Source organism: Dermacentor andersoni, chromosome 2, assembly GCF_023375885.2.
Source record: "Dermacentor andersoni chromosome 2, qqDerAnde1_hic_scaffold, whole genome shotgun sequence".
In the NCBI taxonomy this organism is placed as follows: domain Eukaryota; kingdom Metazoa; phylum Arthropoda; class Arachnida; order Ixodida; family Ixodidae; genus Dermacentor; species Dermacentor andersoni.
Window position 1 is genome coordinate 20,185,508 of NC_092815.1, and position 18,505 is coordinate 20,204,012.

Genomic DNA, 18,505 nt, shown 5'->3' on the forward strand with positions numbered 1-18,505 from the left:
CCTGTCTGCAACACACAAGTTTTCTGCTCTAACTGATCACGGACTAACCAACATAAACTAAGCGTCTTCGTGGACACAAAATTGTATATTTCTTAGACTACTGAAAAATTGTCATTTTGCAGTTATAACGAAGGTTTTTCTCTGTCTCGTATACTATAAAAGTATGCGCAAGGGGTTACTGCGAGCCTTTTCTACCAGCTTAAGCTTGAAAAGGAAAATTGATAAGTACATTGGCGTTGCATTAGCTAAGCCATTGCGACTTCCCAAAACGTTTGGGTGTTAACGCACAGCCGTTAACGGTTCAGATTGTGATTAAAAGATGAAAGTGTATGCACGAAGACACAGGTCGTTTCAATTCTTTATTGCAACTAAGACAAAGGTCATGTAAATTCTGAGAAAGTTATTGATATACTATACTGAATGAATCCATATTTGCGAGAAAAGTCACAGAGAAAAGCTTTAGTGTACAATGACTATGGATTATTTTACACGGATGAGGGAGTAGTTTCCGCTGCGCCTGCAATTTTCATACACGTAAATATATTCCTGACTTTGCACAATATATCCGTCGGTGCCATTAGTTTTGTACATGAATACAGTATCTGCAAGCAGACCTTTTCTCAAGTAGTAAAAAAGACGCGGAAGTTCTGAACGCCCTGCGCACAATACTCTGTCAAATGATCTGCAAGACACAGCGATCAAAATCCTTCGACGAACAAAGCGACACTGTTTGCCTTACGTCATCACAATAATTCACGCACATGTACTTGTTTGCTTACTGGGTGCGGTATATCTTTAACGCTGGAATGGAACAGCTGTGTTACCACCGCAGTACTTAACAAAACAGGCTTACGGTGATAGCAGAGAACGCACGACAGCGCGAGCGCGCATGTTGCAAAGCTAGACGGTAAAAGCTACAGAAGGCATTCTTTCTTCACGAAAATTTTGTGTCATAATTAGGTTCCATAGTTTCTGGTCTTCACCTCGTATGTCAGTACGAGCCTATTACCTGTTCCTGCGATCAGGACTTGAGGACTGACACAATGACACAACCACCTGCTAATTTTTCAGATTTTGCTCTACAATAAACAAATCTTGCGAACGTCCTGCGATGCACATCTAAAAGCCTTGTTGTCAAATCTATCCTTGCCTTTAATTGGCAAATACATTCTTATTCGTCGATACTTCTACACAGTTTATTTTTAGCCGAAAAATGCGAAATCAAATAAAGCCGTTTACGTGGACGTGCTTGTTAGCCGCAATCACACAACAGAAAAAAAAAAATGACCGGTGTAAGGCACACACTAATCTGTATTCAGTTGTAAACCTCAGTTAGTGTGTCTACGCAGCTTCGACTGAATTATTGCAGGACGCATTTTAAGGATGAGCTTCGTGTTCTGGGGGCGAAATAAACTGCTAGAGAGGGAACAGGTCGAAGCGACCAGGCGTGGTGCGCGCCACCATTACTGAAAGACAGAGGATATTCTGTGCCTACCTTCGGAAGCCTCGTATTTGTGAACGATTCTCGCGTTTTTGATCATTATGGTCAAGGACCACGCGTACTTTCGCTCTCCTCCTCCTCATCGTCATCATCAGCCTATTTTATGCCCACTGCAGGACGAAGGCCTCTCCCTGCCATATCCAATTACCCCCGTCCTGCGCCAACCAACCCCAACTAGCGCCCGTGAATCTCCTAATTCCATCACCCCGCCTAGTCTTCTGCCGTCCTCGACTGCGCGTCCTTTCTCTTGGCACCCATTCTGTAACCCTAATGGTCCACCGGCTATATAATCTGAGCATTACAAGACCTGCCCAGCTCTATTTTATCCCTTTTATGTCAATTAAAATATCGGTTACACCCGTTCGCTCTCTGATCCAAACCGCTCTCTTTCTGCCTCTTATATTTAATCAAACTTTCATTAGGCTCCGCATGCGTTGTCGTTCAATTGTCTTCCACATTGGCACACAATCTGCATCCGAAAAAAAATATTCATGTATACTTCAGCCATTTCGTCGAACCACTACGTTGTACTTGCGTAAAATTGAAGTATTAATTAAGAATTCATTAGAGATTAATCACGAATATTATCAAAATATATCTTGCCTTTATTTTCTTGGCCTCCGCGTAAACTAATGCAAACAGGAAATCGAGTCCGAATCAGCCTTGTTATTTCACGCAGATAAGAACAGACAGACAGATGCCTATAAACAAAAGCGTCTCCAGAAGAAGTAAATTCCGCAGTTGAAGAAAGCAACGCAGATACTGCACAGGTCGTGATTTCTTCATTCACAAGCGCTTACTAACAAAAACAGTAGCAATGCAATGTTTAACAGTTATATACATAGCTTAATAAGTGTCAAACAATTTGTGTCGAACAAGATACCTCGAAACACATATAAACTCATTTTCTTCGTGAAAGACAGAATCCGCTCAGGTTCAAGGTTTTCGGGAAGCCCGTTATCCTTACTCAGGAAGGTTTTACAATGCGTTTTTAGCTACCTTATTACTCACCGTGTTCGAACATTTACCAAAAGCCGCAGACTCTGCGATGCTTTCAAATCGGATGTTACATTCAACGCTATAGGCTTCTATGATAAGACTTAATTTCACCTTACCCTAAAGGTGAACATTTTATCTCACTTCAAAATCTCGCTTTACATGTTATTACAACTTGTAGTCAATCCGAACAAGATAGAGGTACACAGGAAGACGGCGACTTATAATTTATCAATAGTGATCGAACAATGAACGTTTCTGGAGGCAACGTTTCGTTAACGTGACTTGTCTTCATCGAGGACAAGTCCCCTTGTCGAAACGTTGACTCCGGAAACATTCTTATTTGGACTGCTGTTGATAACTTGAAGTATGTCATCTGTAAAGCTTAATTGTTATTATTTAGAGCTCCGAGTGCGTCCCTGATTCAATGGCACATCACTTCATAGCGGCATATCATGCACTGTGCCCTCTATAATCACAGGTTTTGATTCACATGTCGAGCTCAGTCCCGGCGGATTGTAAAGTTCTTTGCCCCGGATTCTCGAGCTAGATGGAAGCGAAGCCTGGTCGTGTAGGTCGCGCACGCCGTTCTTCTCTATGTTTACTTCAGCCTTGAGCGGTGTCATCCAAGGGTGTCCGGAAGTCCTTGATCAGCACTGCAAAGACGTCTTGAGCCACTGAAGAAGGAAAAAATCAGAGACAACTCCTGTATAAACATGCCGATGCCTAAGTTCTTTGATTTAGTTTTAATACTGTGGCGAACCGAACAAGAAAGTAATGAATGAATGACGAAGACGTTTTACGTGGTGTTACTTATTCAATTTATCGTTTATATACTGTTTTCTTGTGCATTCAAAAACATATAAGTGGCTGTGTTCCATAAAGTTATTAAGAAAAAGTGAAAGGAAAGTGAACGGAAAGACAAATTGCTGCAGGCTGGAGCCGAAATCGATGCTCTTTCGCCAATCTTCCGTTCACACTTTTGGCCCAGGAGTGCTAGCCAGCGCCACTCATGGTCATGACGGCGTAGGTGAAACATTTTTTTTTTTTCAGTTGCAATCGTCACGTAGAGCGCGATCCTAAAGGCAGGCAACTGGCCTCGTGTGCAACCTAATGGCATCAAGGCTACCGTAGTCGAGATCCTCGCTATGCAATAAGCGAGAAGAATAAGGGGAATCGATGGACTCGATCTTTCCACTTGTCGCGTTCTTCTTGGGTCTAATTTCTTCCAAACAGGGACTAACCCGAGATTTTTCTGAAATTTCTTTCGGGTAATGTTAAATACTTGTCGCAGATCTTACCTCGGCAAGCGTCATCTTGATGAAACCATTTTGAAGAGGATCTTTTTTCTCGAACGTCGCTGCAAAAAAAAAAGAGGAGTTCGAATCATTTTAAAACGATATCATCTAATCACTTTAACATCGTGTCGAACACGATATGTGGTGTTAGCTGATGAAAGAAGTCACAGAAAAAGAAGAAAGAAAGGAAGGAAGAAAAACGAGGCAATCAAATGTCTGCTAGACGCCTAGTTACAGCAATGACCACGTTGTATATTACAACAATTAATCTCAGCCGACACTTGCAATCAAAAGTCCCAAGCTTCCCTTGAAGCATATCAGGTGGAAAAGCGCGTATGGCATTAGCAGAATCGATTTTATAAGAGCGTTACGTCGGCTGCAGTCAAAAAGTTGACTTGAAAAATAAAATAGCCCTATACATTTCTTTCTTGCTGTTGCTTCGCAAGCTTTTCTGGGAGTCAGAAGGAGGACTTGATTTTTGCCTAGTTGGTATTCTTTGCTAAAAAAAAAAACATGTTTATTACTATTAAAATGAATACGAAGGCGTGAAGACATGAACGATGACGCGGACGATAACTTCAATCTATATACTTATGCATCTATGCATTATGCATGACTGCTATGCATACCTGCCAATCTGTGAACTTCGATCAAAACTCGTAAAAATCCCACGGACAAGGCGGGGGGAGGGGGCAGTTAGAACGAATTTTACGAAAGTTTTCCCCGAGAAATTAACACGCCTTCTGTGACATACATACGAAATTTATTATGATTTAGCTTCACAAACAGCACAGAAGCAGTGGCGAATTTGTCACAACAGACTATCACAGGCAACATAATGTTTTCAGGTCACAGTGACTTTTTGAGCCACTTTGCTGAACGCCGATTTCGCCTGCTTTAGAAACTATACTAAATAAACTTGCCGGAAGCCAGCACCACATTGGTATGCGGCGTCTTCCACTGACACAATAAGGCGGCGCAAGTACCATAACAATTTCTGTTATTGCATAATAGATACTGATCGGCTATTTGGTGAGTGGTGATATTGAAGCGGCTCACTTAAATCTTGCACGCACACGCACACATAGAAAGAACATACATACAGTTTTTGCAATCTCACACCGGCCCATCTTTCAACACCTTTAAACCTTTATTGTGAACTGAATTTACTTTTCATAAAACATGACGCAACACTCGTAGAATCATAGAACAGGCCTAAATTCGTAAAGTTCACGAAAAATTTGCAAGTGTTGGCAAGCGTGCTTGTGCCCAGGCTAAACTATTCTAAATGTACAGCCCATGTCGTCGTTTATGAACCCGCATCTTTATATTCTTAGTGGTAAACATGTCGCTGTCGTTTCGTGAGCACGTTTGTTCGCACAGGTTTCCGAGCGCGAGCGTTTTCGTACTGCACCGTCGGACTTCAGCTTTGCACTTCGTCTGGCTTCCGCTTGTAGTAATGGTCTCCGTATTCGAAGGAGTTTCAAAACCAATGTGATTTAAGAACTATGGTGGCAGAGATCGTATTAACTGCGTTCTCTGAGGATGCCTTCTTATATTAAGCTATAGATATATCGTCGTTTTCTCACACTTTCGATGAACCTGCTACTCATTTATTTATTTATTTGTTTGAAATTGCGCCCAATGAAGCTGCCGGCTACGTACCAAAGGCGACGGACAAGTGAAGGATGCAAGACACGAAGTCCCCGAACCGCAACGTTCCGTCTTTCCTCATGTACCTCAGCATCAGCATAGAGAGAATCTCCGTGTTGAGCTGAAAACCTGCAAAAATGAAACGGCACTTGATTTGGCTTACGCACATCTCTTGGTTCCTGACAAACATTTTGCACTTTACAATAGTGAAACTTAGTGAAGGTCCAACTATACCTGAACCTTAAAGATGCATGCTTAAAAACAAACATGAAGCTAGCAAAGACAACCACGCAAAATTTAGTATATACTGAGGGAGTTGCTGCTGGCGTAATCTTTGAACTAGTGATGGAAAACGTCTCTTTGCATACTGACGTTAACGAAAGAAGCAGAGTTGCTATCACGAAAAGTCCTGAACCCTGAAAGCGTAATTCTCCACATATTTAGACTGAAACAGCTACGTTTTTAATAGCTCGCGTTTAAAGCACTGTCGAAGCCACAGACCGGGTGCTGGCAGATGGCAAAGTGGGAAGAAACGAAATTCTGTGCTACTTGTTTCCGCTTGAAGCGTGAACTGGACCATCGTTCCTTGCGTCTATCAAGACGTGTGATACAGTCCGCCGGCAAGCTGCACGCTATACTGTCTCAATTTAAAAGGTAACTACAAAATAAAATGAAAACGCCGAGTAGGTAAACAGCGATTGGAACTTCCCAGAATTTGTGCCAGGCTGGCTCCTCATTCGTAGACTACTAGGTGAATATCAAGTAGTATAGAACCGGATCATTATTAGTTTGAGACTAACACTCCCAGGACTGTTTCGTCAGAATGTAGCGTTACGTGGCCTGATGCAAGCAACATAAGAAAGAAAGAAAGAAAGAAAGAAACAAAGAAAGAAAAAAAGATGGAAAGAAAGAAAGAAAGAAAGAAAAAAGATGGAAAGAAAGAAAGAAAGAAAGAAAGAAAGAAAGAAAGAAGGAAAGAAAGAAAGAAAGAAAGAAAGAAAGAAAGAAAGAAAGAAAGAAAGAAAGGGTCGTCTTAGTCCGAGAACTGAAAGAACAGCAATGGCGGCGCAGCTGGCGCTAGCACGGATGTGTGCACTGACCTACGTCCACTATGGCGTCGCGCAGCTTCTCGGCCCTCAGGATTCCCGCCGTGCCACGTGTGTGCTTCTTGAAGGTGCTCTGCCAGTACTTGAGGCTGCACATGAAGTTCTTGTACTCCTGGTACCTCAGCCTTCCCATACCCGTTGTCTGCCAACGCAAAGTGCGGCGTCAAGGACGAGTGTGTACTGTGCAGTTTGTGTAAGCTTACTTAAGTTTATTTGGGGACGTTTGCGGGGGGGGGGGGGGGGGGGGGGGCAAATGTTTGCGGGCCGCAAAAGAGCCAATTCTCTCACGATTTGGTCGTGCAACTTGAACTAGTCTAATGCCCCGCGATGTCGTTATACTTTTCAATTATGGATGACATGCACACATAGCGAGTAAACCACTATCTCATGCAATCAACGGCCACCGAAACACTTTTCTAAACATGTGAGACGCGCATCTAGCGTCTCGTGGAACACTTAAATGACGCAGCAAACGGAAGTCTGCAGCATCTGGTAGGGGACAAGCACTGATACCGTGTGCACGACGCTCTGAATAAATAAAAAAAAACTTTAACTACGTAAAATACAGTCGATATGTTAAAGATGATATTTGTTTCTATGTTCCTGCGTGCTCTCTTATGCCACTGCCATCGCGTCCCATTCTGTTGCGTGATTTCCCCGCTACTGGGTGCAGCAATCATCACCACCGTTTCTTGGTCGACGCGCCTGCGACAACTTTGGCGGAAAACGTCATGGAGGGGCGTTACACTACCAAAAGTACAAGCCTCAGCTCCAGGCTATAGATCCCGATGCGAGAGGAGACAACGCTCTTTCCTCTCCCGGTCTCCATTTTATATCGCGTCCCATTACACCGAAATAACTCAGATTTCTCTATCCGAAAGCCCAAGAAACATGGAAATATTCTAATCAGGCTATCGCTGAGTCGATTTGAATTTAGCTTATTGAAGTTCAAAGAAAATACGTGAATTCTAAGGACTGTTGGAACCATATTAACTGAAAAATTCAGACCCTGAAAGCTTTAGCGAAAATTGTCTAAAACTGCTGAAACAAATCATAAATAAAGACTGCAGCTCGAAATGTACAATTCCATAACACCGAGGCATCGCAATTCTGCGATCTCCACCCTTAAGAGCACCCTGAAGTGGCCAAATTTCATCTTCAGCCAACAGATTGTGTAGGATTGTTACTTTTAAAATATAAATTCTGCTACTTTCTCATTCACAATTACTGATAACAATGTATGTGTCAACCTTATGCCTTTAAGGCCGTCTAGCGGATGCGGTTTATAGGATTCAGACACTTACTTCTCTGCAATGCCACTGTAAACTTGCAATGCAACACATTTATTTCAAATAGACTCCACAGTGGTCAAACAAGAGTAGTTCTGAGTTTCAAAGGCATGTGAATCAAAATCGTAAGTACTCCAGTGTGCTCTTAAGTATGCGCTACACGTGGATCTGTAGCCCCGCCAAACACTATAGATCTTCACAGCGCACGCAGGTATCGCATATCGCGACCGTACTGAACTGAGCGCCAGTTCAAGACAGAGAAGGGGTGCTATAACGTAAAGCTATTCCAAACTTTTCGATTCCAATTCTACGATAAACCCTCTGCGATTGGTAAAAAAATTTTTTGCACCAGCACCACCACATCACCTGTCTGTCATGCGACGTCCCGAAAACCGTGATAGCTTCCCATCTGATATGAAGTTATACACTGATTATGTATGATGAGAGCGAACAAAAGAAAAATATTTATTTCTGATTCGACGCCTTTTCGCCATTAGACCTCGACTATCGGTCAAAAGCTTTAGGGCTGCATCCACTTCACCTGCCTGCCACGCGATGTCACAAAACCGCAAAAACGCACCGCGTCAGAGTGACGTGTACGCGTTAAAGATGCATTATTATGCCGAACAAAACTGATTTTTTTTTCTGAATACCCGCAGGCTGCCCCGTTCCCAAAGGAATAAAAGATGGCTGCCGCCGATCACTGAGACACTAGCTATGTACTCGCACCTGCCGGAAAACATGGGTTTATTTGCGTACCATAAAACTTTTCGCGTGGCCGTGTAACGTTTTCGAGCACTTTCGGCACGTTTACGATCTCTCTCTGCCAGATCTTCTTTGCTGAGGATCCGTTTTAGCAGCATTCTTAACCGTCCGTTGCATGCCGCCGCGATTTTCGACCTGCCACCGCAAGCTAACTAAAGGAAAGCAGACCAATCGCAAACGCCGGCACAACGCTCTTCATCCGTTTATCAATTTTCAGTGCACTGGCTTAGCCCCATCGAATCCAACTCCACTTTAGCGTGCTCTTCGTCTCTTGTGTACCCACTAATGAAAGGCGGTCCCCCTGGCAGTTTCTCACTCTGGCACCTCCTGATGCTGTATACTATATGTAAGCCCGTTTCTTGTACATGATAATAACAAACAATAAACTTGAACTTGAACTTGTCAGCCAATTAGGCAAGACAAGCAGTGTAGCCAATGTTATTTGTTTTTAAAGCAAACAAAAGTGACCTCCTATAAATGAGGAGAGCGTTTGATTGGTCTCTTCAGACAACCCTGCGGGTCACCGCCCAGATGCTTGCGTCGGCGGTTACGCAAATTTGACGTCAGGAGATCGGAATAAAAACATATTAGAATAGTTTTACGTTATAGGCCCCAAGGTTGCGGTTCAATGCCAGCCCCGTGATGCAATTTCTTTTGTTTGACTATTCAACTATTTAGAACATGATTCCTGTTGTGATGGTAACGTTCCACTTTACACACTCGCATGTACGTCTAGCACCCAGACTATATGTAGGGTTCCGCTGCCAAGGTTTGCGAGTCTGACTTTCCCAGGCTAACACTCCCAGGGTTAGTACTAGTAGGGAAAAAAATAAAATATAAATACCCCAGAAAGTGGATGAGAAAACGGCGCCGCGGTAGCTCATTTGGTAAGAGCATCGCACGCGTAATGCGAAGACGTGGGTTCGTATGCCACGTGCAGCCGGTTGTTTTTTCATCCACCTTCATTTCCATTAATTTATCATTTATTTAATTTATTAGTAAGTACAAGTAATTTACCCTATGTTGTCCTTGGTGTCTTTGGTGGCTTCTTGTGATATGATTAATGAAAAGAGGGCCCCTCTGTTCTCTTTCTTCTCGTTAGCACCTAGGCTGTCACTTGTAAAGCGAACAGAATGAGTGGATTAGGCTTCCCCACATAACACATCTTAATGTGGAGAAGCCAACTTTGACGAACACCTTTCAGCGAGCTGCGCCCACATGCACAGGTCAGCTTTTCAACTGAGTCGCTAGTACAGTCAGAAGCCAAGCTGCAATAGGCGCGCTAAGCGTGATCACGTTGTACGTTTAAAAAACAAGAAACAATGAAAAGAAAGAAAATGATGGCCTAAATGAAATATGACGCTTGAGAAATGTCGGGCTCATTTTGTCTATGCCTGTATCGACAGAAACGCGACCCGAAAGGCGCTGCTTTAGGGCGGCGCTTGTATGTGTACGAAGCTAGCTGAGATACGAGCAGAAATTCATTAAAGCTAACGTTGATGTTTTCTTTGTCATTAATGACTGTCTAATTAGTTTCAAATTAAGGGATCAAATTTATATCTCTAGAGGCGCTCGGACTAGCAATCAAAATTGACGGAAAGCTCTACGTGAAGCCTTAGCGAACATAAGTTATGAGCGTCGTGGTGCGTGGTTCATTGTTGAGCTAAACAATGTAACTCGAACTTGGTGAGTGCCCTCGAAGCACTTTGCACGCGATTCGGAGTACCGCTCACGTAACTTCCTGTGTGGTATCACACGTTAATTCAAAAAGTGACCATCCTCCTTACCCTTCCCTCATGGGCACCCGTTTCCCCATTTAGACAACTGAACTATTTCTTGCTTTGAAGCTCTGATGCCTGCCCGTGTTTTTGTGCAAAAATGCTGGACTTAGTTTCCATGTCCTTATTCTTTGCGTGTGACTTTAACCATCCTAAAGCATATTGAATACAAGTTAGTTCGGCAGCTCACAATTGGCCTGCCATAATAATAAAGGATACATCCAGCGCCATGACGACTTGCCGGCAAACTTCTAGTGTTGCGCAGCTCTTTACGTAATCTGGAAAAGCAAGAAAAATGTCACAATGAATAACAATATGCGTTACCAACGAATGCAAAGAGGAAGAAAAATAGAAACTGCACTTTTATGCTCCTGTGAACTTACGCTGCTTACCGCGGGGACATGACGGTTCAATCGCAGATTTAAACAATATAATGTCACATAATAATATTCCAGTGAATACCTATCCCTGCCGTATCCTTGGGAATGTTACAACTAACGAGGCAGCATCGCAACCGCATCTGAACAGCTTAACATCGGTGCTTCCTCTATCATGAATCGAATTTTGCAGTACATTAAGACGGACTTCAGCGCGTGGTTGCAGAGACATGGCTTAATGAATGGAAAATGAGACATCCACCCAATCGTAGGAATTGCAACAAAGGAAACAAATACAGGTTTCTCGAAAGAAAAGCCTCGCAGTTAACGAAAAACTTGTCCTGGTCCGGGACTCGAACCCGGGACCACCACCTTTCCGGGCCAGCCACTCTACCATCTGAGCTAACCAGGCGGCTAGCAGATCGAAGCAGATTGACGTCGAACTGCTCAACGATTTGAAGCAAAGGCAAGTGTTTGACGTGGATTGGGTTGATACCTAATTTTTTCTTTATTAATTATTTCTCTGCACCTTGCGGGTTTCCGCAGAACTATTACGTCAGGCATGGCTTGATAAAAAAATCTACACCTTCAGAATTATTTTACGTTTAATGTCTCGCGCATGGTGGATACCAGCAGACCCTTCGAAGAGTTAACAGTTTGCGACCTCGCATCGCGTTCACAAAACACTTTCTGTGTAAAGCTCGCTGCGCTGGTAGTCGATCCATAATGCACTTGTGGTGACGCGGATGAGGATGTGCAACATGTCCTGAAGTGCCCGCGACCAAATACTGAAAGATGCTGTGATATAAAATTTAACGACATTGGACAGCAGAAAAGGATCCTTATGTCCGTGACTATCAGGTACATTGCTAAAGATGACAGCTAGCAGCCTTCGAGAAATTTGTGGAAGTGAGCAAGGTTCTTGGGCATTATTAATTACATTCTTTACCACCAGTTAATGTAATCTGAGTTTATGTGAGCTTCTTTTACATTTATGTGTTTTATTTCACACTGCGCACGACATTTGACGCCGTGTTATATTATTTTATGCCTAGACACGGAGCTTGGTAGTATAGACACTCTCGTAAAGATTTTCGCAAAGGCATTTAGCGAAGACGTACTTCGCGGTTCGGACTGAATGAGAGCGGACTCACCATTCGGGAGGCAGGCTTCGAGCAACTCCTGCAGTTCGAAGCAGTTGACCGAGGAGTGCTCGTCCGCAACTTGCAGGAAAACGGCTTCGTACGAACTGATCTTGCTGTCGAAGGAAGGCGGCGCCTATGCGGTGGATGGATGCGAAAGGCAACGTCAGAAAGACTCTCTCTCTCTTTCTCTCAGTACGCGCTAGAACACAGTGAGCGTGTGCAGTGCGTTCGCAGTACACATGTGTACGCTTCCTCTGTGGTCACAGCTAAAGGACCAAGTAAGAAATGACAACGAGCACAAGACAGAAGACATGCGCAGCAGAACTGAATTGCCTCGCTGAAACATAATTGTCCGTTAAGACATCTTTCATAACCATTGACAAACTTGACTGTGAATAACGCTCAATTAATTTCAATGGGTTCTGCTAAGATCGCATGAAGTGAAAGGGGTACTCATTTGAGGACATCTGCTTATAAGACACCGTTCATAGAGATCTCAGACGAAGTGCTTGCAATGAAAACAAGCAAAGGTAGGAGATAATGAGGTAGTCGGTGGCTCCATGCAGCACAGGCCTAGTGATGTTAAGCCTTAGTTGCCCAAGTTCCACCAATGTCTCCAAGATAACAGGAAACCTGCACGCTTTTAAATTGGCGTCACACGGGAAGGTCGGCGGCACGCGCCCTTTTACAGGAGGGGCAGGCAGAGCTTACCGCGATCATATTTTTTTTTTCTTCTGAAGCGTAACTTTCAATGAGAACTTCAGCGCACCTAAGGTGACGTCCATGTCAAACTGCGCGGACATTGCGTTATGTATACGAGGTGTTTATTCTAACTGCGCGGTCATATGAAGTGCGGCGCCATGGCAATACGAGCGCTGAAAGTAGATAACCATCAAATAATAGATAACCGCCAACCATCAAACTTTATAAAGTGCCATTCGAATGCGAATGCGTGGTGGTTCTGCTCACCTTCATGATGGCTGGCTTCACCGTGCTCGGTTGGCTGTCGATGAGCCTAGGACGTACGGAGGGACCAAGAGTTAGAAGTGAAACAAGGAGCGCATTAAAAAGTGCACAAAGCAAAGTGCGACGTCACTCTTTTTTTCTTCTTTACGTGGCGGCGAACTGAAATAGCCACAAACGTCAGTGGGCCGAATTAACGAGCTTGCTAAGCATTGCCGCATGCACTCACTTTAGCTTCGTCGGTTTTCCCGAGAAGACGCGCAGTGTGAAAGAAGCTTCTTGGCCCAGTTCGAAAGTGGTCGGGAGTAGAACGTAGCCTCCTTGCTCCAGGACACACCTGACGGACACCTGGGGGCAGCCGGGAAACGCAGGGCGCTTGAAGAATAGCTCGCGCTACATTGTGCTGCTCGCATGGCGACCACGGTTTAGGCATCAAGGCCACAGGGTGTGTACATACACACTAACCATTAGCTCAGGTCTTCTACACATATTGGATATCAAGCAATATTTATTCGTGTGAACACGCGAGGCAGCTGAGAGCTAAACACGACCAAAGTTCCTTTTTTTATTTCTCTTTCTCGCCTACAATAAGGAACACTCTCCGAAAACAAGCACCAACAACTGATTGTATACATATTTGGCGCTTTTGTTAATTTACTTTCAAGAAAATTAGCGAATCGTCACTCGTGGAGGTGTGACAACACAATTTTCAGGCCGTTGGACGTTGTCAGATCTTTACAGTGTTAGATAGCTGGAATGTCATCAAAGGGATCTCACCTCTTCTGTGATATGTCGACCTACGGGTCTCTTTACACGCAATAAATAAATAAATAAATAAATAAATAAATAAATAAATAAATAAATAAATAAATAAATAAATAAATAAATGTCAATTACCTGCTTGCAGTTACTGTACTGGGAACTGAGTAGTGACTTGTTCTTCTTGAAGAAGGCTTTGTCCAGGGCGTCGTTCGGTGGCTTCGGTGTCTGCGTTGTGGACAAACAAAAGAACGGTGCTCAAGGAAGGTATGGGAGATTTCACGCTGTTTTTACGGCGAGAGCGTTTGCAGGACACTGGGTGGTGTTCTTTTTTTCTTCTTTTGCCAATGGAAAGTTGTAACCAGAAATTTCCAACTTCTACAGCATAATGTCACATAACTGACAAATGGCATTCGAATCGGTTCATTTATTATTTATTGATAATATTTTTGAGTTTCACAAGAACTGTACTTAAAAAGGAAAATTGTCGTCGGTGCCGAGCCTGAAAATTCGTCTTAGTGGATTTTCTCTTCAATCTTTGCTTCGCTGAATACCGCGGGCTCAAATTCGAACTAGATGAAAGTCTATTTTGCCCTAAGGAGACATGACGCACAAAAAAAAAAGACAAGAAAAGAAGGAAATGAAAAAGGAGCTTATTGGTGCGCCTGAGCTTAAAATATAGGACGAACAAACCTGGTAAATAGTGAAGCCCATGACTTTAGGCTCAATGACTGCATCTTGACTTAAAGAGATGACTACTTCTTCCGACTCGGATAGAATCAGCTGGAATTGCGGATTGATGTGGAAGGTGTCTGAAAAAAAAAAGTGCGGACGCTGATGAGTTTTTGTTAGAAATCCAAGGGAGAACACTGAAAAAAAAGAATGGCTCGCACCCCCCTCCATACCCATAGTAGTGTAAAAACAAATACATTCCGCGATCTACAAAAGCACGAAGTGGTTGAAGAAAGTGAGCTTTCATGTGCGAACATGTTTAAGGATCTTTAGGTTTTAATTGTATTTAAATGTACGATAGTCAGTAACTTGCATATGTACAAAATAAGTCATAACGTAAGCTGCTATACACACGGAATGTAAGGCATCGAAGCAATTTACGCGTTCGGCGCGCGCTTTTCTCTGCGGATACCATGGACAGCCGTTACGTTGAGCTACCATTACACATGAGCTGCAAAAGCGAAAAGAAAATTTAGAGCCACCTTCAGGAGATAGCGTGACACAACAAACGCCTTTTCTTTCTTTACCCTTTGTTCCTTTGTTTATTTGTGAAGTAAAACCAAACGTTGGCTCGCCTGGCATCACCGCCTTCTGCGCTGCCGTCTGCCCGAACCGAACAGACACGCAGGTCTTGAGCAAAGCTGAGAAGGGATTGGTGGAGCGGAAAGGCGACGTGTGGCTTCGCAGATCACTCACCGGTGTTATTCCGGCATCCGCCGGCTGTGACGCCCTTTTGCCAGTGGCCCTTCCAGACCTTCATCTGCCAGGGCGTCTTGTCGCGTAGGCTGAGCTCGTCGCGACTCGTCTCACTGTCCAGGTGAGCCACTTCGAGAGAGGTGAACGTCTTCATGAAGTCCTGGTAAGACATCCTGCCATGAAGAAGCAAGGACGATAAATGTCACTCGCTGGTAAATAGCGAAGTAAATAAATAGCCGTTGGCTCAAATTACTACACTACGTCACCACTGACTGAACCACGAACACGGGAGGAACACGACATTGGCTACTTCGCTTTAGCATCGTTGTACCTAGCAGCGTGAAATTTGGGTCTCGCTACAGGCTGATTTATGGCGAATAAAGAGCAAAAACTTGGAAAAGAACCCAAGCGAGCGAGCGCCGTTTTAAATGTACGCAGTTGTGCACTTCCCGTTGAACAAGCAGCACCACCCGTCATTTAGCGAACTGGAGTTGTTACCTGCGACCTCTCCCTATCGCCCGCTCAGAAAGGCGCACGGAGCAATAATGTGTTTTTTTTGACACAACGAGAAACATGGCACGTTACAAGGGCAACTGAGATGATGACCCATATACATCTGTACAAAGTTAATATCGACGATGTACGAGAGGGGAAAAAAAAATAGCTCGGCAGAAAAGAAAAGGAAGGGATTTTGAGAGAAAACAAACGTCGCGAACGAAATGTTGGTCAAAATGAGCATGAAAAGCAATATAAATCAGGTTTGACGAATCTTTGTCACCGCGAGTCCCCATGATATGATAGCGTTTATGCAATGTGCTGATGCAGCTCCTGAAATCTGTGACATGACCACTAAGTACGCCTTTGCTGTGCCTAAAGCATTCGCCAGCCGTACATTCACCACCCAGCTAACGCGGTCTGCCCCACGGTCCTATTACTCACCAAAACTCTCCTTCCGCGGGGCTCTTGTAGTTCAGCCTTTCTTGCTCCTCCGGCGGAACCTTGTCCCACTCCTGGGATCTGGTGTCAGCAAAAATCAAGAAGCATAATCAACCGGTGATATAAAACCACTTGTGAGTCTACACTGACAACGTAATATGTGTAGTCGTCTATTATTTTTCCTTTTACATAACGCCGTTACAGCGTTCAACTTTAACATAAAGGCTTAAAATTGGGGCTAGTTTCTTGTACATGTTGAAGTGAAATGTGCGAGTGAAGCATAAGAACGAAAGACGGAAAGGACATACATGACATCTGACAGGCTCAAGGTATGCGAGTTCGCCTAACCGTTTTCCCGTTACCGTTTCATGGCAAGCTCTGCCTCGTCTTTGATTCGTTTTACACTTAATATTTCGCTCTATAATGGGATTTGGTGCTGGTGGCATATCTGGGAATATTATTCACAGATTTCTTTTCTATTTTGGCATGTGCATGGTTTTGTGCGAAGTGACAATAATAAATTCAGAACCTTTGAAAGCTTAGCTGCAGTACAGGCACTCACGTTACGTGTTGCTATTTTATGAAAGAAGCTAAAGAAATAACTGAATAGCAAATTACCATATTCTTCTTTTTTTGTCAGCAGCTTGTATTTCTTCATATTTAATATTTGTCGCTAAATGATAATCAACTTTTTGTTTCGTGTAAGCGTCCTTTGAAGTAACGGCGCAGTGCATAAGCTGTTCAAAGCTTTCCGAGGACACCTCCGTCGATTTCTATGAGTTTAATAGTAAGCGCATTTCGTCTTTAGTATCTTCTTTTTCTTGCGCTTTACTTGCAAAGCCCTCACTTCTCCTGTAGCCATGAACTTAATTTCTTCGAGATGAACCGGTTTATTAAACACTTCCAAGTTTTGTAGCTGTTATACAATATGGCATTGGCAATTTTAACTAGCTCGCCCAAATGAGTAATGATATCATTGTCCTTATTTTTCGTATTTTTTTACATGCGTACAAGTGGTTCCTGCCGATGCTTGGTTTCCCGTTGCTGCTTTTGTTTTTCGTTCGTATTTTAGCTCACTATTCATACGTTGCAGTTTCCGATTAGTAACAAAATATAGGCGAATTTTGGCTATTGTGGTAGTATCTTCTTTTCTGTTTTCGTTTTCCTGTCTTTTTTTTCTCTTCTTTTTTGTCCACAGAAGTTTTGCTCCGACATAAGCACATTCCTCGCTTTTTTAAAGAGCTGCCAATTATTATTTCTCAGTTCTTGAACATACTAAATGAAGTGCGGCTCCCAAGATTTATTTTCTGTTCAAGTCTTTATGCATATGCTATATCTATATCTAGGCTATAAAGCTAGTTTAACAACATCTGATGATGGGCTAGATTGTGCATTGCAGATCGACGGAAAATAAGCGCACAGGAAGGCACACACGAACAGCCGAGAAAGACAGGAACAAGAGAAAGATAGCGCCTGTCCTGTGTCTTTCTCGGCTGTTCGTGTGTGTCTTCCTGTGCGCTTATTTTCCGTCGATAGGCTATAAAGCCCTACCGAAGTGTCATCGAGCAATAGTCTGAGTCCTAAAAACGCTTTGGAACTCAATGAGTTCATCTTGTACGTTTCGTTCCGCTGCGTTATTTGTTTTGGTGCCCTATAATTCCGTTGCACTGGCCGCTCTTTTCGGTAAAGGGCGATAATGATGCATAAATTATGCCAGTATGCCCTGAGGCATGCGCACACGGGGCATATCCGGCAAGCACGGGCAGTGACCTGAAACTTCACATGAAGTGCTCATAGCTGCTTAGTAGAAAGCTTTCACTCGGGGCCTGAGTCCGACCCCCCTATTGAAATACACGTGAAACTCCCATCAGGCAACAACCCTGAAACGAATAGAATTGTCTTTAAAAGAGAAAATTAACTTCTAACTAATGATGGGAAGAAAACTTTGATTTAGGCCCTGAATTTAAAAATAATTATTACCACACCTTGGTAAATTATAAAATAATTGAAGTGCCAAGTTTACAAATCAGCAACGGCGCATAAAAAAACAGATATCGCAACTCCATTAACAGTGCCTACCAGTGTGCCTAAGTCGGACAAATGTATGTCAGTTTACACCTGACGTGAAATCACTACTTTTTTTACGCGAGTTCTGTTAAAGTCATATTAGCAAACCACTGGCCAGGGCGATGTAGTAATACATCAGGATTGATTGTGATGAATTAATTCATAAAATTCAGTGTTGCGATCAATGTTTTCGTTGCGAAGTTCCAGAATTGTAAACTGAAACGCATTGTATTTCTTAGAAACGTTCTGGTATTAGGCAATAAATAAAAAAAAAAACACGAGCAGTAAAATGTCTGCACCCAACAGTCTGTACATTTTAATTTTCTCTTTTAACTGCAGCAATGCTTATCTAAATCGGCCCATTAAATGCCGAGAAAAATGATTTCTCAGCTACCATGTATTTAGATATGAGCATCCGAGGTAAGGGTTAGTCTTAAGATAGTT

General features: G+C 43.2%; 1 protein-coding gene across 1 annotated transcript in view; it reads right to left on the reverse strand.

Annotated features, from left to right (window-relative positions):
• Positions 1-346: 346 nt before the first annotated feature.
• CalpC (calpain C) overlaps positions 347-18,505 on the reverse strand; it is a 100,626-nt gene continuing 82,467 nt past the window's right edge. The window contains exons 8-19 of the mRNA XM_050189874.3: positions 15,998-16,075; positions 15,059-15,231; positions 14,324-14,442; positions 13,769-13,858; positions 13,101-13,219; positions 12,878-12,923; positions 11,918-12,041; positions 10,606-10,664; positions 6,549-6,696; positions 5,461-5,577; positions 3,799-3,857; positions 347-3,174 (exon numbers count right to left, since the gene is read on the reverse strand). Coding sequence (XP_050045831.1) covers positions 3,148-3,174; positions 3,799-3,857; positions 5,461-5,577; positions 6,549-6,696; positions 10,606-10,664; positions 11,918-12,041; positions 12,878-12,923; positions 13,101-13,219; positions 13,769-13,858; positions 14,324-14,442; positions 15,059-15,231; positions 15,998-16,075 — 1,159 coding nt within the window. The 3' untranslated portion in view covers positions 347-3,147. The remainder of the gene's footprint in view (positions 3,175-3,798; positions 3,858-5,460; positions 5,578-6,548; positions 6,697-10,605; positions 10,665-11,917; positions 12,042-12,877; positions 12,924-13,100; positions 13,220-13,768; positions 13,859-14,323; positions 14,443-15,058; positions 15,232-15,997; positions 16,076-18,505) is intronic.